This window comes from Ictidomys tridecemlineatus, chromosome 11, assembly GCF_052094955.1.
Source record: "Ictidomys tridecemlineatus isolate mIctTri1 chromosome 11, mIctTri1.hap1, whole genome shotgun sequence".
Classification (NCBI taxonomy): Eukaryota; Metazoa; Chordata; class Mammalia; order Rodentia; family Sciuridae; genus Ictidomys; species Ictidomys tridecemlineatus.
In genome coordinates, this window is record NC_135487.1 from 8,111,384 (window position 1) to 8,133,523 (window position 22,140).

Below are 22,140 nucleotides of genomic sequence, written 5' to 3' on the forward strand. Positions count from 1 at the left end.
CTAGAAATGCTCCCCGCACACCGCCTGCCTTCCCTGCAGTGCCTGTGACCTCTGCAGCCTTTGCCAATTTCTGGTCCCTCTGAGGCTGTTTCAGTCATTGCTGTCAACTTGCAAATTATTTGCAATGTCTTTTTGACCTAGGTTGGTCTTTTGAAGCACCCACTGGGAGAGTTCTGGTTAGATTTGGCAGCTTTGGGGGGCGCCCCTCATGAAGGCTTCATCATTTACTACAACTGCCTATGTCTGATCTCAACAAAGTATGGAGTAGCTTTTACCCCATTGCAAACATTTGATGGTATTTGCTGGTCACGGAGTATTTTTGGAAAACAGAACATGTGTCTTTTGCTATCCCTCTGCCTTACATTTCATGGGATCCCAATTTCTTCAGCCTTTCCCCAAGGACATAATTTCTAGTCTCCCAAGGATTCAGTCCTACTCTACATCTTCTCAGAATTGCCTCTCTGCTATGTAAGCTCCAGGATTGAAAAATGGCCACTATTAACCTCCCAGCTTTTTCTTTGAATTCTTAAACTGAAATACACTTTACTTCTGACCAGCATGTAATATGTGCCCTCTAATACTGGACCTAAGGGGCAGATCCACTTGGCTCCCTGTCTCTTGCCTGTCTGACACAGAGATTAACAGAATGCCCTTAGAGTATCATTCCCAATGCAAGGAACTGAGGAGTTTAGCTTTAAATGCTGTTGCTGTTGTCCTTGGCCAGGTTACAGTAGCCCTTGTCTCTTTTGCTAGGTATCATTGGAGGCCTGACCAGTGTTATAACCTCCACGGTGGAAGGTGTGAAAACAGAAGGGGGCGTCAGCGGTTTCATTTCTGGCCTCGGGAAAGGGCTTGTTGGCACTGTGACCAAGCCAGTGGCAGGCGCCCTGGATTTTGCATCTGAAACAGCCCAGGCGGTGAGAGACACAGCCACACTCAGTGGCCCCAGGTCAGTGGTCACGGGGAAGGGGATGTGCGATTTCCAGTCCCGGTTTGCTGTGTCTCCTGATCCACACGAACGTGTGATTACACACTTCTGCCTTTGTTATGTGGTTTTAATTTGAATATTTGTAACTGAAATTTCTGACCTTCCTAATACAAATACATGAACAGGGGCCCAAAAATTTGGCATGGATTTTTTCCAGAGATAGGTAGGTAGGTATGTGTTATCCTGTGTTGGGTTCTTCATTAGACAATCAGAAATAGGATTATATCATCACAGACTTCCCCAGTCACCGAGCTAAATGGACCCCCATGTGCCCATGAAGAAAACCCTAAGGTCATAGGCTGGTGGATCCTTGCCCCCTGCCCACGGCCTAGTTCCAGAATCCATCAAGTTGCTGCTGACTACATGGAAATTGCTCTTCCTTAGTTTTCCTTTCACTTGAAAGCACTAGCCAGTCTCCCAGACTCCTTCAAAAAACAGAGCTGATCCCAGCCAGCCTTCCCCACCCCCAGCAAGTTGGCAGTTCTGCTGTGGGAAGCTGTCTTGTCCCGATACCAGCCAAGCCTGGAAATCAGAGCTGGCCTGTGTGGCTCCACAGCCCCCAGAACCCAATCACTTAACTAGCTCTGCGTTTCAGTGGCCTGTTTTAGCTTTTCTAGCCAGAGTGACTAATTGGGAATCCTTATCAACGGAGGGTATAGTGTCATCATTCCCAGCCAAGCTGGACTCAGCTTAAACCCAGAAGAATTTTGTTGCTGCCTGGATAATGGATGTTCCCAAGTGAGTTAGTGTGCTCTCTGAGAACCCCCGGGCCTGGGCCATGTCCACACCCTGTCTTTCCCTTAAGTAGGATTTGAGATGAAGTTGTCCCAAATTAAAATGAATCCATTTGTCTGCCACCAACAGTCCTTACCAGTGACACATTGCTGCAGTGGGCAAGTTGTCTGACCCTGTAGGCAGGGACCGTGCAACATGTCCTGCCAGAAGGTCTTCTGTCTGCTGCCTTTTATTGATTGATTGATTGATTGATTGATTGATTGATTGATATTATTTTTAAGGTCAGCAAACATTTTTTCTTCCTTTTTTTTTTAAGTTATGAATGGGCTCAGTAACTTTATTTTATTTATTTATTTTTATATGGTGCTGAGGATTGAACCTAGCACCTCACATGTGCTAGACAAGGGCTCTATCACTGAGCTACATCCACAGCCCAGCAGCTGCCTTTTCAAAAGGGGTCTGTAGAGTTTGCTTTAGTTAAGTTACATTCTATTCTCAGATACAAAGCTAAAACAATCCTTGAGAGTATTTTGAGGCATTTATGTACTTGTGGAAGGGTGGAGCCTTCAAAATTATCTTCAGTTAGTTTTTTGTTTCTTCTCAAAGCCCAAGAAGTCTACCTCCAAAATTTTGTTAAGACAACGAGACCTAAGGAAGTATAAACAAAACTGAAGAATTCCCGGAGAACCATCTTGTTCTTAAAATCCCAGCAGTCAAAGGAATGACTTATTTGTTCAGAAAAGATCTGGAATACATATGTTAAAATTTTAATAGATTCTTTTGTCCTGTTGAGGTCAGTGCACTTGGATTTTGTTCGTTGTTAGTTTGGCTGTCTCCATGAACTGTTGTACTCTTTTTAGGGGCACAAGTAATGTAGCCATGGCTACCGCAGAAAAAAGGGTATTCTTGTCATCTGTACCAGTCATCCAGCATTGCCACAGAAGGTCTGACTTAGTGCCAGCCAGTGAATATCTGTCTTTTGACGTTTCCAGGCAGTAAATATTGATTGAAAATCTCCCATGAACTCTGGACTGGGAATATAGCAGGAAACGAGACCATCCCCAGCCTCAGAGAGCTTGTGCTCAGTCAGAGTAGCCTACATAAAAAGCTGTATAAATAATTATTTGCCACAGTTGTAATAAATGACACCTATGATTAGAGGGTAGAGAGAGACGGCTGACTAGAGAAAGTGCAAGGGAGGAAGAAGGTGGCTGACCTGCAGGCAGGGGAGCCTTCCTGGGGGTTGGTCTAAGGGGGGTGACCAGGTAAGAGAGGAAATGACATCCCAGGTACAAGGGAACCATGTGGGCACCAAAAGAAGGAACTTCTCGCTGACCAAGTGCCAGTCCTTGCCACGGGCAGTCTCGTGCAGTCTTTGTTCTTCACTTATAAATGAGAATAAGACACTCCAGGGAGACCGAGGCCTATCCACAGCCACACAGCTGGAGGCGGAAGAGCCAGATTGAGACCCAGGCCCCACCTGTCCTCTCAACTCCTGGAGGTGTCAGTGAGTGGGAAAACCATGGTGCACATTGCTGGATGGGGAGGGGCACATGCCACCCATGCTAATGGGGTCCTAAGTGGCTCACAGTGTCCTTTATTGCCCCAAGAAAGCATTCCAGATTCTTGTGAAGGGATGAGCAACAGCCCTTTCACCAGGTTCCTCAGTCCGTTTGTCCAGGTCCAGGTTATTAATGAGGAGCCATGTGTTAGAGAGAGAGAGAATTTGACCTGAAAGCAATGCCTCGGAGTCCCAAGCCCTTTGCTTATTAGATCTGGGCCCTTGGTCACATCTCTTGGCCTCACTAAGCCTTAGTTTTTTCATGTATAAATTGGAGATAAATATACCTGTCTGTTTGTTGTACCTCTCAGGAGTTTGAAGCCCAACCAGAATTATTTTCATGTGGAAGTGGTGAAGAGCTATAAACTACTATTCTTTCCAGATTGTGTTAAAGGAGCCAGGGCTCCCTGCCGGTGGAGAATGTTCCCATTTGTGTTGCTGTCCTCTCCTAGGACACACTGGTTCTCCCCAAGGGAGCTTTTTCAGGCTTCCTGGAAGTGAGGTCTAATCTCCTCTAGCCTCCTGCTTGATTGAACAGGCTCCAGAAGTGTTACTCAGAGTCTCTCTCTCTCTCTCTCTCTCTCTCTCTCTCTCTCTCTCTCTCACACACACACACACACACACACACACACACACACACTGACTGTTTGGACAACAGGGACTAACAAATGATTTGAAGGGATTAGAAGTAAGATTCTGACCGAGGGCTGACCTGAGCCCAGGGACCACGCCAGGAACAGAACCGAGAGTCCAGGAGCTCTTCCCTCTCTGAGGGAAGAGATTTTCTGCTTCTTTGTCCAGCTCATCCGAGGGAAGGCTCAGATCTTAGCATATGTGCTTTAAGTGGCCCCGATCTTCAGCAGAGGATGGGAAAGTCAGCCATGAGGCTGGGGGAACTCCTCCCAGGGGTGCAGTGGCCTCACAGGAAGCACTGGCCCCTTTTTGTGTTTATTGGAACATGGTTTTCTTTATAAGGAACCCCCTCCTCATGTTCTTTGAGATTAAAGAATTTCCCAGTTCCTCTCCCTGTCGGAGTGTATGGGCACCACCCAACTTCTCCCGAGGTTTCCACGGGCCTCACAGTTCTTAGGAGGGCAGGTGGGGGTGAAGGGGAGGGCAGAGGACAGTGGAGCCTTTGGCCTCATGTGGATATCATGGGCCAGTGTCCCTACTGTGTATGTTAACTGCACAAGTATGTGTGGCTTGGAACTGAGACAGGAGGCCCTTTCCAAGGCCCTTTCCTCCTCTGCCTGCTCTGGTAGCATATTCTGGTCCACGTGTATCGGGCCACATTTGTCTGTTCCAAGCAAAGCTGGTGAGAATGGCACAGAGACAGCCATGCTGTGGCGTCCTTGATGCCAGGTGAAGAGGCCTGCTGCCAGGCCAGGCCCAGCAGGACGCCCAGACACACGAGTGCCTGGTTCCCTGTGGGAATGTGGTGACACCTGATGGTGGTGTTGGAGAGGAGCTTGGTAGGATACTGCAGCAGCTGGTAGCAGTGTCAGTGTGTCCATCTCCATGGAATTTCATGTCCATGAAATGAAAAAAAATATTGCTTCATCCACCTGAAGGGAAGACTGTCATAGCTCACCCGTGCTGTCCACTGCACAGCAGAAAGCAGCGCTGCCCCGGGAGGAGGCGCCTGCTGCACGCTCATATCTCCCCGTGTTGCAGGCTTTGGGGTGCAGGGCAGGTTAGGAAAGTAGTGGACGAAGATTTATGGAGCCGACCCTGATGTTTCCTCCATCACATTTCTTCACTTTTTGAGTCAAGATTCAGAAAGGCAGGGAGAAATGGGAGTTGGCAGAACTTGAAATATTTAAACTAATTTAGCAAAGCCCAGGAGTGTTGAGCTTATCTCATATTTAAGTTAGATAAGGAGAAAGGGGGAATTTGAAGGATAATGATAGATCAGTGTTTAAGAATATAGCCATCAGCACTGATAGTGTTCTGGAATCCCAAGACCCTTGTACTGTGTGTGTAGATGTAAATTCCAGTTGCTCGAAAGCTTTTGAGTAACCTCTGGGTTGATTTCACAGAAAAGATTTATGATGGGCATATTGGATTTTTTCAGTAAAAACACTCCCAAGATACCACCCAAAATTCGTTAATGATGCTTTCCATTAGTGGCCTCTTGGGTGTGAAATTCACATGGGTTTTCTTAGGGAAAAGCCCTTTTGTTAGTGACTGCACCTTCCCAGTGACTCTCAGGACAAGAGGGCTAAGACCTTATTGTGGTCACTAGCACCTGAAAGAGGACAGTTGGACAGGTCAGAAAAAAGTCAGCAGAGGGAACTTAGGACTTGCTCCCACTGGCCCTCAGGCTAGTTGGGCAGTTCTGCTTTTTTACCGGTTTGCATTGAGCCACTAAGAAACTGCAGAGGTAAGTACCCAGGGGAGGTCCACATGTTCAGGAGGATGCACCAGCACGCTCAGCTCCGCCCACCAGTGTTCCCTGTGAGGCAGAGGAGAGTAGGCCATACCCAGTGTATCTGGGCACAGAGCAAGTCCAGCATTTCTTTGGAGGTTCTTGTTGCCTTAAAACTATAAAGGAATTTTAGGTTTTATTCCATGTTTGAGTAAGAAAATATTTTTTATCGCTACTCAGTAAGATTACCCTGTCAGGAATGCGCACCGTGTCACCCTTTGGCTATCCCTGACACTTGTTGAAGAAGTTAGAGCAGAGTTCTGTGCTAGTCATCTTTTCATCACTGAGACCAAAAACCTAAGGAGAAAAACTTAGAGGAGGAAGTTTGTTTTGGGCTTGTGGTTTCAAAGGTTCAGTCCGTGGTCAGCCAGCACCATGCTTTGTGCCTGAGGTGAGGCAGATCATTGTGGTGGAAGGAAGAAAGGTGCTCAGCTCATGGTAGCTGGAAAGCACAGAGAGAGGAGGAGCCAGGGACGAGATCCCCAAGAGGTCCCCAGTGACTGGCTTCCCCTTGTCACGTGCTACCTGCCCACAGTTACCACTCAGCAATATCATTCAAGTTACTGCTCATCAACTGGATTAAGCCATTGACAAGGCTATAGCTCTCATAATCTGATCATTTCACCTCTGACATTTCTGCATTGCCTAACACGCAAGCTTTTCAGAGGACATTAAAGATCCAAAGCATAAGGAACTTACATGATGAGTTCTGCAGATTGCCAAGGGTGAAAAGCTAGGGGTTGGTTCTGTGTGTGACCCTGAGACTGCCTCTCATCTCGTGCACATCTGTGTAGAGGCTTATGACCATCTGTCTGTGGAAGCTAGAGTGTCAGCGTGGCCATTTCCATAGAATGTCATGTCCATGAAATGAAAAAAAATATTGCTTTATCCACTTGAAGGAAAGGACTATCATAGCCCACCTGTGCTGTCCACTGGGGGGTGACCATGTCATCTGTCCTCTGCTTTGCATGTGATGTGAGAGAGCCATGTCTCTTCACCTCCTGAGCTCCCCAGACCAGGTCTTTCCAGAGACTGTGTGGCAGTGGGTGGGTCATCTCCCCACCCTCGGTCTCCCTGAGCAACCCCAGAAGAAGAAATAACATCAGGAGCTGTGTTCCAGCAGTGGCTGTCTCACTGGGGTCTGAAATCATGCTAATGAAATTGCAGGGTAAGATATTTTTAAGAAACAGCCTTCATGCCTTATAAGTTAAAACTCCTCTCATAGGAACACAAGCAGAAGAATCCTATTTTCTGAGACAGACTCCTTCCCTCTCGCTGAACTCTAAATACTGCACCTCCCTTTCACTCAGAGGCCCCAGACAATGCCGTCCTCATTAGAGCGTAACTTATGGCAAGCTCAGATCTGCTGCTGGAAGAAAGGAGCCAAGCGTGTATGTTCGTGCACACACATATTTGAGAAAAGCCTTTCCATTTCTGAAATCCCATGACTCATTTTTATGCAAGATTATCTGTTAGGGGGAAAAACACTTTTTTGGTCATGGTACATTATAATCGTTTCTAGAAAGGAGAGCGTCTAATTTTTGCCATTTTTGGCATGCAGAGATGACTGACTTCATGGAAACAGCATAATCCTGATCCCTAAAGTAAAAAATCACCTCAGCTTCAGCGTATACATCTTCAAAGTCCAGTCACCAAGTCTCGGTCAGCAGGGTCATGCACAAAGCCGAGTAGTGCAACGGCCCCTGATGTGACTTTTGCCATTTAAAAATGAAATCACCAAGCTGTTGTAGATATGTAGTTCCTTCTATGTTCAGTGAATCCATGTTTTTCAACTGCAGGGTGATATCTAGTCCTAAGTACACATAAAATACACAGTTGAGATTTTGGTTTGAACTTCTGACAGAAGAGGATACGTAGTTCTTCTGGAGGAGAAAATGTATTTGGGGCATTAAAGAAGGATGAAGAGCTGTTTACTGTGTGGAATTTCTTTGCAGAGGCTCTGGATTGGATTGTTTTCAGGTTTGGGTCACTGCTACTTGGGTAGCAGGGTTCTCAGGGTTCTCCTGATAGCATCGTCCCTCTTTGCCCAGGATGAAATTGGCATCTTCCTAAGCAGACAGTGCAGGTTGGAGTTGAAATGCCTGCTCCCTCCCCAGAGCCTCCCTGCTGTGGACCAGCAGAGACCTGAAGCCTTAGTTGTATTACAGTAAAGGCTGGTGAGCTTTGGAGAAGGAAAGGTGGGAGTGGTTGTGAAAATTCACCTTTATCTAGGATTCTCAAAGACGGATTCTTGCTAAATCTCTCACAATTTGTCCAATGGGAGAAAAATAAGATTGAATTGGAAAAACATTTTTGTCACAATATACTTGTGACAAGTGAAATAGTGACAGTGTACTTGTGACAAAGAAATAGTGTTTTATTGTATTGTTTCCATAATTCAGATCAAGTTAGTAGTGTTACTAATCCACGTCTTTAGGGATTTACACTAATACATAATGATTTCTAATTGGCACAGAATTTGTACATATGGAGCCCTTTAGAACAGAAGATCTAGGGCTGGGGCTGGAACTCAGAAGTAGAGCACTCGCCTAGTATGTGTGAAGCCCTGGGTTCAATCCTTGGCACCACATATAGATAAAGATATTGTGTCCAACTACAACTAAAAAATAAATATTAAAAAAAAGAACAGAGAGCCTAAAAATGTGTTCTAGGGACCTCTGTGGAAGCCCATATCTATAACATTAAACCTATTTTTATATGTTCATGCATTTCTATATGAGTTCATACATACACAACAGTTTTTATAACAACATTCTCTGGTGAGCGTAGAGTGGAGTTTTCCCAAACCTGCACAGTATGTGCTGCTGCAGGACTGAGTGGAGCAGCAGATGAGGGAGTACAGCTGGTCTCTAGGCAAGAGGCAGAGATTTGCAAACATGTGAAGCTCTGCCCGCCTCTCGCCTTCAGTGACTTCAGGCATGCTCCTGGCTGACACACGCACCTGTACCTGGTTAATTCCCTTGACGCGCTGTTCTATTTGAAAGTACGTGATGATCCATCAGGATGCTGGTAAATAGCACGTCTTGGTGATGGTGGATTAATTTGGATTATGCTGAAGGAGCCACCGTAATGTGATACTCCACTTGGGCTTTCTGCCAATAGTTGTCAGCCCCCTGGTTGCTCCTGACTTTTACTGGGTTTCTTAAAGTAACAATGAGAAAGATTTTATCGAACATCAGAAAGACCTCTTACAGTAATTCACCTAATTTAGTCCTTCACCTTCACCTACTATCCCAATAAATTCTACTTCAGCAGCATGGTAAGCGCTGAGATTACTTCAAGAACAAGGTCCGTCTTGTCATAAGGCCAGTTGGTTGTTAGCCCGACCCCACTCTGTCAGGTAATCCAGAGGGTGTGTCTGTTTCAAAGTTTACTTCTCAAAACCTCATACTTCTCCCCTGGCAAGGCTGGTGGAGAGGACAAGCCCACGGTATTTGGATAAACCCCTTTGAGCTCCTGTGGAGAGCAGCTTTCTGAGGACTTGTTCTGTGTTAACACCAGACAGCTCCCGGCGCATTGTCCCCAAACATACTTCAAACATCGATAATGGCAGGGGTGGCCCAAGCTGTATCATAGAATCCCAGGGACTGCAGAAAACTTCAAAGGGGAGTCAGAGCAGAACCTCACCTCTCCTTAGGAGGAGTGTGGATCCCAGGAATCTGGCTGGAGTCCACCGTGGCCTCACTGAGTACTGCAGGTGGACGGGGCAGGGCTCATCCGTTCCGCAGACTTCGCTGATTGACCCCAGCAGCACAATTAAGGGTAGTAACAGCTGGCACCTGCCCACCTCCTAAGGCAGAGCAGACCAAATTACCACATGTACATTGCTTTTATATCCTTAGTGGAAAGACACAAACCTCAAAGAGTTTTTATGTTTTTGTTTGAGCTGTTGGGTGTCCCATTAATTCGGGTTAACCAATTCTGAACTTGTGATTTTTTCAGGTACAGTTGCTTAGTAAATATAAACAAATTGATGGTAGAAAGGCATTAATTGATTAAATATTGAACCCCTGCTATATTCCATGCATACAATAAGTGTTAAGTACTCAAGAATATTTAATTGAAGCCAGATGCTTTGAAGAAATCTTCTAGGTTCCTGAGAATCACCACGCTGTTTGGTTTGTGTACTAATACTCTTAAACCAGTTTTATGTACATTCATTAAAGCAAGTTTCCTATAACTTTCTTGAAGTACCCTTTATTAGTGATTTGACTATTTGTTCTTAAAAACAACAAAATTACTTTCTTTTATGTTGTGATGGTGTGTGTTCAGGGGAGTGGGTAGTTGCAGGTTTTTCTTTATTTTTTCTACTTGATTATCAGGCCCATCACATTTCTTTTGAAATAAATAACTTCAGTTTTACTAATTGTTTATTAGTTAATGATCATTTGATTTTCTTCAGTTATTCTTATATCTTAAATGCATTTAATAAATATTACCTACTACATAATTAACAAGAATGGTGTTTTAAAACCTATGATTTTTGACCTGAATTATCTTGCTGTAACAAAATGTTTCTTTATCTTTTCAAATTATGTTCTGTTGTATCAAAGTAAATAGTTAACACTTTTAAAAGTCAGAGTCTTTCTGAATGTCTGGATACTTTGGCCTGCAGCCTGCTGCCCACTGTCCCCACCCTGACAACACCTGGCAGCCACTCCCAGCGCCTCCGCTGTGCCCTCACTCGGGAGGAGTTTGCTCCGGGTTTTAGAACAGGCACGGCCTGGCTCCCTTTCCCACCTTGCAGTGTGGCCGCATCGCCCTCTGGTATTGTCAGTCCAGCTCCCACATCATGACCATCGTGTAGGTGGCGTTCCAAGCGCAGCCTCTCAGGTGACCCTGTCTGTGTTCCTCATTCAGCTCTTTGGCTTGTCCCGCCCCCAGACTCGTCCGCTGCCTTGGTTTTCCCTCTGCACATTTCCTAGTTGACCCCCAAATTCACATATGCTCAACCTTTCAGCCTGGGTTAGCACCTCCTCTTTCCTTCTTTCCTTTTCTTTCCATCTGCCCATTGCTAAGAATCCACCAGCTCCTCTGTGCGTTTGGCTCCCTGGTCACCTTCCTAGAACCCTCCGAGGCCTGCTCCTGTGCATGCTGGCTCTGCACAGAGCTGTTTGCTGGTGCTAATCTGAGCTTCTTCCTACCTTGGGTTTGGTCTTTTTCCTCTCTGAATAGAGTCTTCGGGTGCTTGGTGATTCCTGACCATGTCAGACACTAAATGGCCAACTGAGAGCCCTCTGAGGGGCTCAGGGGCCTCACGTGGGGTGGGACTTGATGACCCTGACCTTGTGCTGAGAAGGAGCCGGCTGAGTAGGGTACAAGAGGGGACCTGCACCCTAACTGCTTCTCACACACACATTTCACCCTGCCTTCCTGCTTCGCCCCTTCAGACGCATTGTCTGCCTGCTCTGCCTCGCACCCCCACTGCCTGCAGAGCTCAGGGCAGCCTCCGTCTTTCTGGAACACAGTGGGTTCTGCCTTCTGATGCGCTTAATGCTTGGTCTCCGCTCCCTCAGGCTAATGGTTCAGCCCAGGTGTCCGTCTGTATTTCAGCTTCTAAAACATCGTTGATATCTTCTCTTTGTTCTTTTGGATTCCTGCCATTTGAATCCTTCTGCTCTCACTTTACAGGGGACTCTGGACTAGATCTATCATATTTAATCAGAAGTCCTGTAAATTAGACTTTCCACTAATTCATGTTCTTCTTGACATCCTTTTCCCTCCACCTCCCAATTAGTAGCTCTGACTTAGTTTTTTTCTGAACTCCATAGACATTATTTCTATACAAACCACTCTGTTGGTATTAATAAATAATAAGGACATGCTAACATTTAAGCTCTTACTGTGACCCCACGTGGATCTATGTTGTTTACACATATTATCTAATTTAACCATCACGGCCACTTTCAGACCACATCTGCACAGGCAGTCTGTGGCCCTCCTTCCAGGAAGACGTAGGAAGCATCTGGTGAGGAGCCGTTGCCAATCCCAACCCCATTTTGAGTCTGGTATTGGTCTTTAATCTCTCTTTCTGTGTGTTGTAAAGAAACAGGTTGTAGAAGGCTCTTGTCAGATCCCAGGGACATGAAAGAAATTGCACACCCAATAGTAGTGACATGGCCCTGTCACCACCCTCCCTGAACCATGAAAGCCATTCAGAGGGGCCGGCAGCTGGTGAGCGATTGTGCTTAGATCCTGGGTGCTGATGGGTGTTTTGTAGTTTCCACGGGAAGTTGCTGAAAGTTCTCTTATCTTGACACTCCAAGGGCAAGAGGTCTTTCTTCAAAGAGAAGCGCTTGTTTAAAAAGAGATGTGGAAAGAACATAAAATCACAGGTTCTCCCCCAATGCCGGAGGGGAAATATGGCAGCCATGGACGAAGCCAGGTGCTCACAAGACTGGGGAGGGACTCCCCAGCCCTGCATGGCTGCTCAGTCTGCAGTGACAGGGTGGAGGGGCTGCCAAGGAGCCCGACAGCCCTGGAGCAAGTCACTGTGCTGTTTGGCAGCTCTGGCCTGTAGCAGGGGTCCCCCTTAATGTCTCTGAGGTGAGATTCCTCTGATTCCTGGAGCTGGGATGGCGAGGTCCAGCCCCGTGGGTGGTTATGTGAGTTAGACTGTATAACACTTCTATAGCCTGGCATTAGTACATACTTAGGGCTCAGGACGCGGGGTTTGTGTTGACGTTCTTTCCCGAATGCAGAACGGTGAGCTAAAGTAAAGCAAGAACCGCGGTCGATGCTCCTCTTTGTACCCTCTGCTGAACACTTGCCGTAGTGTCAAGTCAAATGCTTCGCTGGGATTGCTTCAGCAAGACAGCCAGCCCAACCAGGCCACAAACCTGGTCAGTGTTGCTGGCCGGCCTCACCTGGGCCTCAGCCCGTGTGTGAGAACCTGCTGGAGAAAGTGTGCGGAGGCCACAAACTTGCTCCGAACCCACTTGTGTAGAGCAGGTGATCCCAAACTATTGTTAGTGTCTGCTGTAAATGAAATGCCTCTGGGTTCGAGCAGAGTTCAGCCAAAAGCCCCACATGACATGGAAATCTGTCCTGGAGCCAGGTTTGTCGGGGAGAAGTTATGTAGCGAATGTCTCCAAGCGTTGGCATCTGCTGTCTGCCGCGGGCAGGACAAGCAGGGGTGATGCAGTGCTAACGGGAATTAGGAAGGGCATGCGACCTGCAGCAGCTGACAGGCCAGTTCAGGCCACTGTTGCCCACCAGCTCTTGAGGCTTTCTGTGGCTCCTCAAAAATGGTGGTGTTTTCCAGATGCGGGACAGCCCAGGCTCAGTATTGGTTGTAGGTTCCGAATGACACCGTCTGACTCCTCCTCAGTGGGGCTGTTGTAACTGCAAGGGCTTGTCTCTCCGACTCCTGCTGAACAGTCTCACAACAATATTGCCACGTAGGCTGGGGTCCCCTAAATCTATTTGTTTTTTAAATGCTCTTGAGTTTAGGGTTAAGAATTTAAGAGGAAGAACTATTTCTTTCATTTCTCACTCGGTGTGATGAGCTCTTTAAAATATCCATTGCAGACCCTTTATTTCCTGATTTCTGTATGAAAAAACAGTTAATCTCTTTATTCAACCTGTAGCTTTGGCTGTTCACCTTACTGCTAATATCATAGCCGGCAACTGAGATTATTATAATACTTTTGCACCTTTGAAAATGAACTTTTCCCAGATTCATTTCCAAGCTCATCCTCCTAACTTCTTCTACTCCCAGAAATATAGCTCCTGCCACCTTTTGAGCCTCCTAGTTAATTCTGCATGTCTCTGGGCAAGGAAGGTTACTCGGGGTTTGGCCAGGCCAGGCAGTTCATCCAGGACTTGGACTCAGACACAGTGCTTGAATGACTTTTATAAAGCTCTACCAAAACCTAATGTACCACAGATTTTTGTTTTAAGTCCCGGGTTAGGTTCCTGGGATTTTTATTCTTATTCCCAGAATGCACTGGTGGAGCTGACAAAGGAGCCTGGGGCCAGGGGATGTCACTCTGATGAACTGTGTTTAAGTGGCAGCGGTGTAGGATCAGCTCCTCCTCCGCTCAAATCTCCGTGATCAAAATAACCTCCCTGGACGTTCCCTTTGGGCATTGGCAGCCGCCTGCCCTTTGGCAAGAAAAAAGGATTGCAAATGGCAAAACCGGACCCCGGTTCCAACCCTAATGCTCTGCTCTCTGGACTCTTGCAGATGGCTTTTTATCCACTGTTACAGAGGAAGAGGGTGGCCCTGTGCTGGTTGTGTGTGTGTGTGTGTGTGTGTGGCATGGTGAGTGGGATGAAGTTGACTTGGGGATGAAGAAAGTCTATGTAGGACATAATGAAAACTTGATAATGTTTCCTAAATATAAAAAGACACTCATTGTACTTAAAATACTCCTTGGCAATTTGTGGCTCTTGCCCTGTCCCTTGTAGGGCTTAACAGCATCAAATTGGTCGCATCCGATCCCAAAGGGCTCGAGTCAGCCCCAGATATCTCTGTCATTGTTCAGCCCTCCCTCTGATTTTGCCTCTGGGGAAAATGCCAAGTGGCCCTGACTTACCTGTCTCAATCCCTGGGCCGTGTGTCACAGTAGCATACATAAGACATAACGTCCAGAGCCTGCCGCCCGCAGACCACTCCCCACACTCTCTCTTCTCTTTGAGGCGCGTGAGCGCTCGCAGCTTTTCTGTAGCCAGTGGCCAAGAGGCCAAGGGAAAAGGGAAAACAAAACACCTTCGAGAGGCATTTTGAACAATGATAGATGTGTGTGGTATTTGAAAAGCAAATTCCAAAACATATTTCCCTTGAGTTCCTGGACCCGTGTCAGACGAGTGCTTCTCATTCGTGGCCCTGTCCACGATGCTGGAGTTGACAGCAGTGTCAGGCAGCTCATGGAGAGCCCCCCACCCCCCAGCATCCAGCAAGAGCTCTTGTCTTGGGTCAGCTTCTGGATCCTATTTGTAAGCAACTGGTATTCCTGCATTTGGGGAATCTGTCCTCCTTGTTTACTCATGATTTCATGTTCCTGGAATATTGTCATAAAAGTGATCCTAAGGGAAAAGTCCAAAAGGAAGTAGGGGCATTTTAAATTCTCAAAATCATGTTGGCCCACAGTAGAGTGAGAGGTAGGTCCGGTTTTCCAATTTTTGATACATCAGAGGCATCAGGGCTCATGACAGTTACACCGACACCTAAGTGAGACTGTGCTCACTGATGTGTATCGCCACAGCCTGTGTGACAGTGTGAGGTGAGAGCCTTGCCCCTGGGAGGTGCGGGCATCGTTGAACTCTGAGCGTGTGCATGAATAACCAGAAACAGATTGAATGGATTACACGTTTTTCTTGAGAATTTCCTAAATGAGCCTAACTTTTTCTTGGTTCCTGGCTTGCGTTGTTCTCTATAACTCTATATTTTTAATAAACCAGAAGAAAAATAATATAGAAAGTACCACAGACAAGAGGGATTCTAAATAACAGGAGAGTTTTCTATGATCCATTCTTTCCATGGACCCTCCATCTACCCCCCCCCCAAAGGCATTTAACCTTTGTAACAGCAGATTAACTCCTCACCGTCTCTAGACACCAGCACATGGAGAAGGAAACCTTGTGAGGAAAATGCAAGATGACATTACAATTCCATGCAGGCTAGGGATGTAGCTCAATAATAAAGCACTTGCCTGGCGTGCATGATGCCCTGGGTTCCATCCCCAGCACTGGGGGAAAAAAGAAGAAGGGAAACCAGCAGCACTTGGGTTATGAGGAGGCACTTGGCATGATGAGGCACAACTCCGCAGCTTTAGACTGAAGCAGGGTCTGATTTGAAACAGACCCCTGGCTTCCCCGGACGCCATTGGAGAAGGCTGCCTCTGCCCAGAATTGAAAAGTGCCTGTGGGCATGGAGCTGCTGGTGTGGGGTTTCTGTTTGTTTTAGAGAGCTGGGCCCTCCTGCGTGTTGTCTGAGAGGTCCCAAGGCACACTGGTGGGAAGGGACTTCCCTAGCCAGCAGTGCTATCCCTCAGGCTTCCTGCCTGTCCTCTCTTCCTGGTTGTTTATATTTTTGTTTTTCCTCCTCTCTGTCCCTCCTCTGCCTGCTCTGTTATGCCCATAACTTGGTCAGAGGAACTGCCACCTGCCAGAGTTGAGCCCGGTAGCCTCGTCGCACAGGGGGGCGCACCAAGGCACAGCAGGCACACACGATGAGCCATGACTCTGGCCGGTCCCGATGGCTCCCCCGCGGGCATCCGCAGCCTCATCTCGTCCATGGTGGGCTGCAGGTGGTCCTCTGGAGCCAGCCAGGAGTGCCCTCCTTGCAGGGTAAACTCCAAAGCCAACATGAAGTCCTGCCACGCAGCTTGTTCAGCACTTGGTACAAGCAGGACAATAGCCATCAAGGTGAGAACAAGTGAATGGACTCCAAAGGTCAGTGCTTGGGACCTTCTGCTTAATTAATTCCCTAGCACCAAACGTCCCCTAAGTACCTCCCTCCCACGTACACGTGTGTGTTTACATGCACACACATACAGTACTCATGGGTTCACTTTGATAACCAAAACCCCCAAATACATGTTTACTTTTCTGTGCCTTAAAAATAAGGACAGCTACTGTCCCTGTGCACGTTCCATCTCCCCTGGAACCTGGAAGACTGGAAGCAGCTGTAGAAGCAGGACTCCTCCTAAGTCTGAGTTGTACTCAGGCCCCCGGAAATTCCGAGAGTTCAAGTGGCGGTGCACTGCAGGAGGACTTGGTGGCCGTTTTATGGGAAGTTCATCAAGGATCAGACTGAAGACTGCTTTTGTGAGAACAAAGTGAGATCGTACGTTCCAGAGCGGCCCCGGGCCTGTGCGTAGGGCCCAGGGCTGCTGGGATGGGTTTACACTCGGGCTGTCCCTTTGCCCTTCCACTGAACTCTCTTCATTTCAGTCATGAGCAAACAGTCAGTGCCTGAACTAACAACCCCGCAGGACTCTGAAGCCCGGCTCGCTTACAGTACCGAACAAAGGGAGGGAGGGCCGCGTGGGCCGGCCTGGGCCGAGGAATGCGGCTTCAGGGTTCTGCTCCATAAATTTAACCAGCACGACGAAGAGGAGATAATATGAGCCTTCGTGATGATCTGAAGGGGGAGGCTCTGTGTCCCATTGATTGCGGTCTGGCCTGGTGCCAGGCCCAAGCCTGACCGACAGTTGAACCGTATCGTTAAGGCGTGTAATACAGCTCAAGTCTTGTACTGCCGCCAACGAGTACATATCCACAGGGCAAAAGTTTATAAAGAGTCGAGGCTGTCCTGCTTAACCCTGTCACACTGCATGTAATAGACCCAGCTGCCATTCAGAACTTGCCCATCTGAGGTCACAGAGGGAAGCCCGCACGCTTCTTCTCTTCAAACAGCTCTTCAGGGCTGGGAGAGGGAAGGGGTCGCAATGCCAGAATGTTCCCCTCTGGAGAAGCAAGGCAGTCTGCCTCCCTCCCCCTCCAGAAACGGGACACCGCAGTGCTTTCTTCAGAGTGGCTCTCTGTTTGCAGTATAATGTTGCTGAAGGAAACGGGGCTGCCACAACAGGAAACCTACCCGTCTCTGAGGAGCTGCCCGGGGCAGGGGTGGTGGGGTGCCTGCCGGCAGGGAGGCAGTCTCCTCGAGCCGCTGAGGTCTGGGATGGCCCTGTGCTCTGGCCTCCCGCGGCCAAGCCTGGCTGCCAAAGCAAGGCAGGTGGAAGGCTGTCCCCTGGAATGGCTTGGTAGCCCAGCGTTATCCCTGTCAGAGGCAGGTGGCCCTAAGGGACTCTGCCCCTCGCCAGAGAAGGCGTGAAGAGATGGGTTCATTATCCCAGCAAGGCCTCGAGCAGCCCGAGCTCCACACTGGTCAGTGCACGGGGTGGAGAGTCGAGGGTTTTGCACATGTGTAGTCGGGGAGAAGGGGCCACCTGCTTCTGGGTGACCCGAGGAGGAAGCGGGTTAGCAGTGATTTCAGACTGGCACATGGCTTTTTCCCACTGTCCAGGAAGGCGTGCATCTCTGTCGTTTCCAGGGTGCTGCTCGTGTGCAGTGGACCCCGCTCTTAGGCAGACAACTGCTCTGGGGGGGGATCCAGAAGGGAACCAGCACTTGAGCCCTGGCAGTGTGGAGGCGACACCCGCTCCTGACGCCCTTGTTGCGTCTGGATTCTTTCTTGGTCTTTGCCATTAAAGACCCCCTGAGTCAAATCTGGGGCCTCCCAGCAGATCTTCCTTTTGATTCTTGGATATGAGGGTAGGAATTGGGTAACTTCTGCTGACCAAGATGATTTGGGGGAAGACAGGTGCAGGTGCGATTGGGGAAAGTATATGAACTTTAGTTTTCATGGTGCCAAGAATACCTAGCACACCCTCTCACCCCTGTCAGGTTGCCTTCAAGATGGCGTGAGGACCCACTGTGGCTAGAAAGCTTGGGAGGGTTCGTGGTCAGAGGCATTTTGGGCCAAACAGCAAATGTGCCTGATCTTGGGGGTGCCCTGGCCTCTCAGGGCCGGTGCCTGGAGAACCAGGCTGCTGAGCTCTGCCCAGGAGCTGTGCAGCCCCTGGGCCTTCCCAGCTGATGAACCACTGCAGCCTTCTGGTCTCAGAATTTAGCTCAGAACTTACCAGTTTCATAAAATAGCAGTGATGCCTCCTGGCTCCAGTCTTGTCTCTGCTCTGCCGTTTGGCCAGAACTGTCCTCCGCTGGTCACCTGGGAACCCCAGCTGGTACGCAGCTGGTACACAGGAAGCCTCAGCCGTAGAATGTCCTGGTAAGCTGTGGTCGGCATGCCATGACCTCGTCCGCTGGAGGCCAAGGAATGCTTCTGTTTATTTTGGTGCTATAGGGCCTGGGGAGAAAAGGCCTTTGGAGGTGGAAGAGACACAGTGGCCGCCAGCCCCCAGATCCTGAGGTGGTTACGCTTCCCAGTCAAGTCGCTCAAAAAGCCTAAGAAATAGGCTCTGGAGTGAGTCCAGGATGAAGCCACCCTCTCCTCTGGACTCCATTAAACTACTGTGAACCCGGAGTTGGATACTGGGTGACTTGTGGCTGCACCTGTGGAGGTTCTCGTTGTTGAGTATGTGAGGATGGATCGTATGAAGAAAGTCTGCTGCCCTTTTGAATGGTTTCGGTTCAGCTGAACAGCAAATGAAGATGCCGTGCAAGGGCCCGGTGTTCCACTAACTGGGGTTTAGGGAGATTCTTAGTCTTGTTCCTGAGTGGTGCTCTGGATCGACCCCAAGGCCTCGCATGTGCCAGGCGAGTGCTCTACCGCTGGGCCACGTCCCTAACTGAGAAAGCCTTAAGTCAGAGTGAGCACTAACTAGTCAGTTCCCAGGGCTTGGTGTGCAGAAGTCTGGCCCCAGCTCCCTGGATCTGAGCGCTCCTGTGGGAAGAGAGCAGCGAGGAGCAGCCACTGAAGAGTCATTTCTGGCCTCCGTGTGACTCACTCTCCTCTGTCAACATCAGGGTTGCTCCAGGCTCCTTGTGCCCCTCCCCCAAGGAACTTGGTCCTTGAACAGTCACATGCTTGTCCTCACAGTCTGCCTTCCGCTCCCAGGTCCAGAAGGAGAAAGAAACCCTCCGTTGTGGGAGAGGAAGGGGCAGAGGTTTTGTGTCCCTTGTGGAGCATGAGAGGAAGTGGCCAGACTCCTGGCTGCACCTGCTTCTCCCTGAGGAACAGGGAGGCCAGGCCTGCTGCTGACTGCCCTCCCTCCTGCAAGCCTATGTCCCCTGGCACATGCTGAGTGTCAGGTCCTGGGGGGCTGTCAGGCCAGGGCGCTTTGCTGCCCTGTCTGACAGGGTCTAGCATCTTTCCCCTTCTCTCCCTGGCTTCTAACAAATTCTTAACATATTTTGAATTTACATTTTTGAATTTACACTTTTTCTAGTCCCATGGAGGCCAGCCCCCTGGGCCAACAGTTCAGATGGATTCAGTCTTGCTGGTTCTTGTTTCTTAGTGGGACAGGTGCTCTGAAGGTTTGGTGTCAACTGTGGCCCAGGGGGGTGCGTCTGATCTTTATGAAGCCATAAAAATGCATCTGAGATGACCCAAGTCCTACTCTTTCATTTTGATCCCCTACCACCTGGACCATTAATTCTGCTTTGCAGGGGTGGGGCTAGGGAAAGGAGACCATTTCAAAGCAGACTTGGTTTGGTCTTTGAACCAGCTTGTCTTCTAGGTTGTACCTCACCCTGATGAGAATCAGAAGGGACAGTCTGGAAGCCCCTTCAGTCTCGTGGCTCTGCAGCTGGAGAGCCTCAAAACCAGTTCCAGATGTCCTCCCCGTGCTGGTGGGAAGGGAATGCGACAGGCTGCGAGGCAGGGTGATTTTGCGTCTGCCTGGGGGCTCTTCAGGGAAGGCGTGGGGAGTGCCTGGGTCCCCGCTGCCTTGCCAGCACCTCCCACGCCTACAGCAGAGCCTGTTGCTCTGGGCTCACTGGCTACTGCAAGCAAGAGAAGCCTCTCCCTGCCAGGCAGGGTCAAAAAGCGAGTCAGTGCTGGGAAAGCAAGTCAGCCAGGCCGGGAAGGGAGTCCAACAGGTGACCCTCAGCTTAACAGAGCCACTCCATGGCCCTCTGTGGCCCACATCCAAGACAGGGCAGGGCTGAACCTGTGGTCTGGGGACAGGAGGCTCAGATAGTAAAGGCCACTCTGGGGCCCCTCCTCTTGGAACATGACCGACTTGGGCCTCCGCTTGGTCCTTGAACAGCCACGTACTTGTCCTCGCTGTCTGTCTTCTGCGTCTAGGTCCAGAAGGAAAAAGAAACCCTCAATTTGGGGGTTTGTGTCCCTCATTGAGCATGAGAGGTGGAGGACAGACTCCTAGCTGCACCTGCTTCCCAGAAGAAAGCCATCCCTGACTAAGCGCAGCCTTGGGCCCAAGTCCTCCCCCGACTGCACCCGGCAGAAGCATGCCTACCTGCTGACAGGAGGCTGCTGGGTGCTTCCTGAAGCATCGTGGGGGTTTTTTGATGGCTTTATTGTTTAAGTTAATAAATACAAATATGAACTGTTTTGAAAACATATAGTGTAAGAGCAGTTACGTGTTTGGACAGTGCTACAAAATCCTTGCTTGAATGATCTCTTTAATCCTACAACAAGCCACTGAAATAGATATTCTTTTTTTTTTTTTTTTTTAAAGAGAGAGGAGAGAGAGAGAGAGAGAGAGAGAATTTTTAATATTTATTTTTTAGTTCTCGGCAGACACAACATCTTTGTTGGTATGTGGTGCTGAGGATCGAACCCGGCCGCACGCATGCCAGGCGAGCGCGCTACCGCTTGAGCCACATCCCCAGCCCCTGAAATAGATATTCTTATTTCTGTTTTTTTTTTCAAGAAAGTAAAATGGTCTCAGTACCACTAGGCATTGATAATCACCGAAAAGCCAATAATGGTAAATCCCACCAGATGTCTCCCTGTGTGTGTGTTTGTGTGTACATACACACATCAACACACAAATATGTACAGCCGGACACAGGGGCACAAAGCAAGCCTGTGGTCCCAGCTGCTTAGGAGGCTGAAGTGGAAGCATCACTTGAGCCCAGGAGTTAGAAACCAACCTGGGCCACATAGCAAGACCCCTCCACAAGAAGGAAAGAAAAGCAAATGAGTATATGTGTAATTTGTAGATGAATGGGAACACTTTTTAAAAAATTGTACATGAACCCAGGACCTCAAGCATTACTAAGCTCAAGCTATACACTGAGCTTTACCCCAGCAAAATACTGATATCTAACGTTTCACTCAACAGTGACTCTGGAACATCCTTCCATTCCAAAAGTAAATTATTTTTAAGATTTAATTAACATTAAATTGTAAATATATCATAATATATTTACCTGAGTCCCTTTATTGATGAATGTATCCTTTTTTTTTTTTTTGCTATTATTAAGCATATTTTACCTATGTCTTTTCATAGTTGTGTAATTCTCTCAGTAAATTTCTGCAAATGTGATTACTGGCTTTGAAGGCTTATGGATTTTCTGGGTAGAAGCACATCATAAATTGCCCTCCAGGAAGTGGAAACAATTCCAACTCCACCCACGGTGCTTGAGAGCACCCGTTTCGCCAGCCCTCTGCCCGCTGTGGCGTTCCTTCAGAGTGCAGTCAAGAGTTGGCGACGTGGCTGCGGTGTGCCCTGCGTTCCAGGAGGGAGCCGCACTGTTAGTGTCTTCAGTCTTTGGCGATCTGAGGGAGGGAGCGTCCCAACATTGCCACTTCTGTTTCTTTGATAATGGGGGGTGTTGAATCGTCTTCTCATTTTCTGCTGGGTCCTTCTGTTTCTCCTTTTGTGAATTACTTTGCGTATTCTTTGCCCGTCCCTTTCAAGCCCCTTGGGGTCAGAGTGTGTCTTCCTTTTTAGCACATCTGTTTGGTTTTGTTTATTCTCAAGCTGTTCTGACCCTTCTAGCAGTTGTCATTGAATCAATTTCTCA

General features: G+C 48.4%; 1 protein-coding gene and 1 long non-coding RNA gene across 9 annotated transcripts in view; one reads left to right on the forward strand and one right to left on the reverse strand.

The window, feature by feature from the left end:
* Positions 1-22,140, forward strand: part of Vps13d (vacuolar protein sorting 13 homolog D) — a 242,682-nt gene that overhangs the window by 197,282 nt on the left and 23,260 nt on the right. For 7 of the 8 annotated variants that reach the window (XM_078025311.1, XM_078025306.1, XM_078025307.1 and 4 more), the window contains one exon: positions 754-949. In XM_078025311.1, the coding sequence (XP_077881437.1) occupies positions 754-949 (196 nt within the window). Of the gene's footprint in view, positions 1-753; positions 950-2,329; positions 2,514-22,140 lie in introns of those variants that run through there. The other variant, XM_078025312.1, reaches the window with a different exon arrangement.
* Positions 7,555-19,344, reverse strand: LOC144367870 (uncharacterized). The gene is made up of 2 exons (XR_013427422.1): positions 18,327-19,344; positions 7,555-9,523 (listed from the first exon to the last, which is right to left on the reverse strand). It is a non-coding gene; the product is annotated as an uncharacterized LOC144367870 (long non-coding RNA).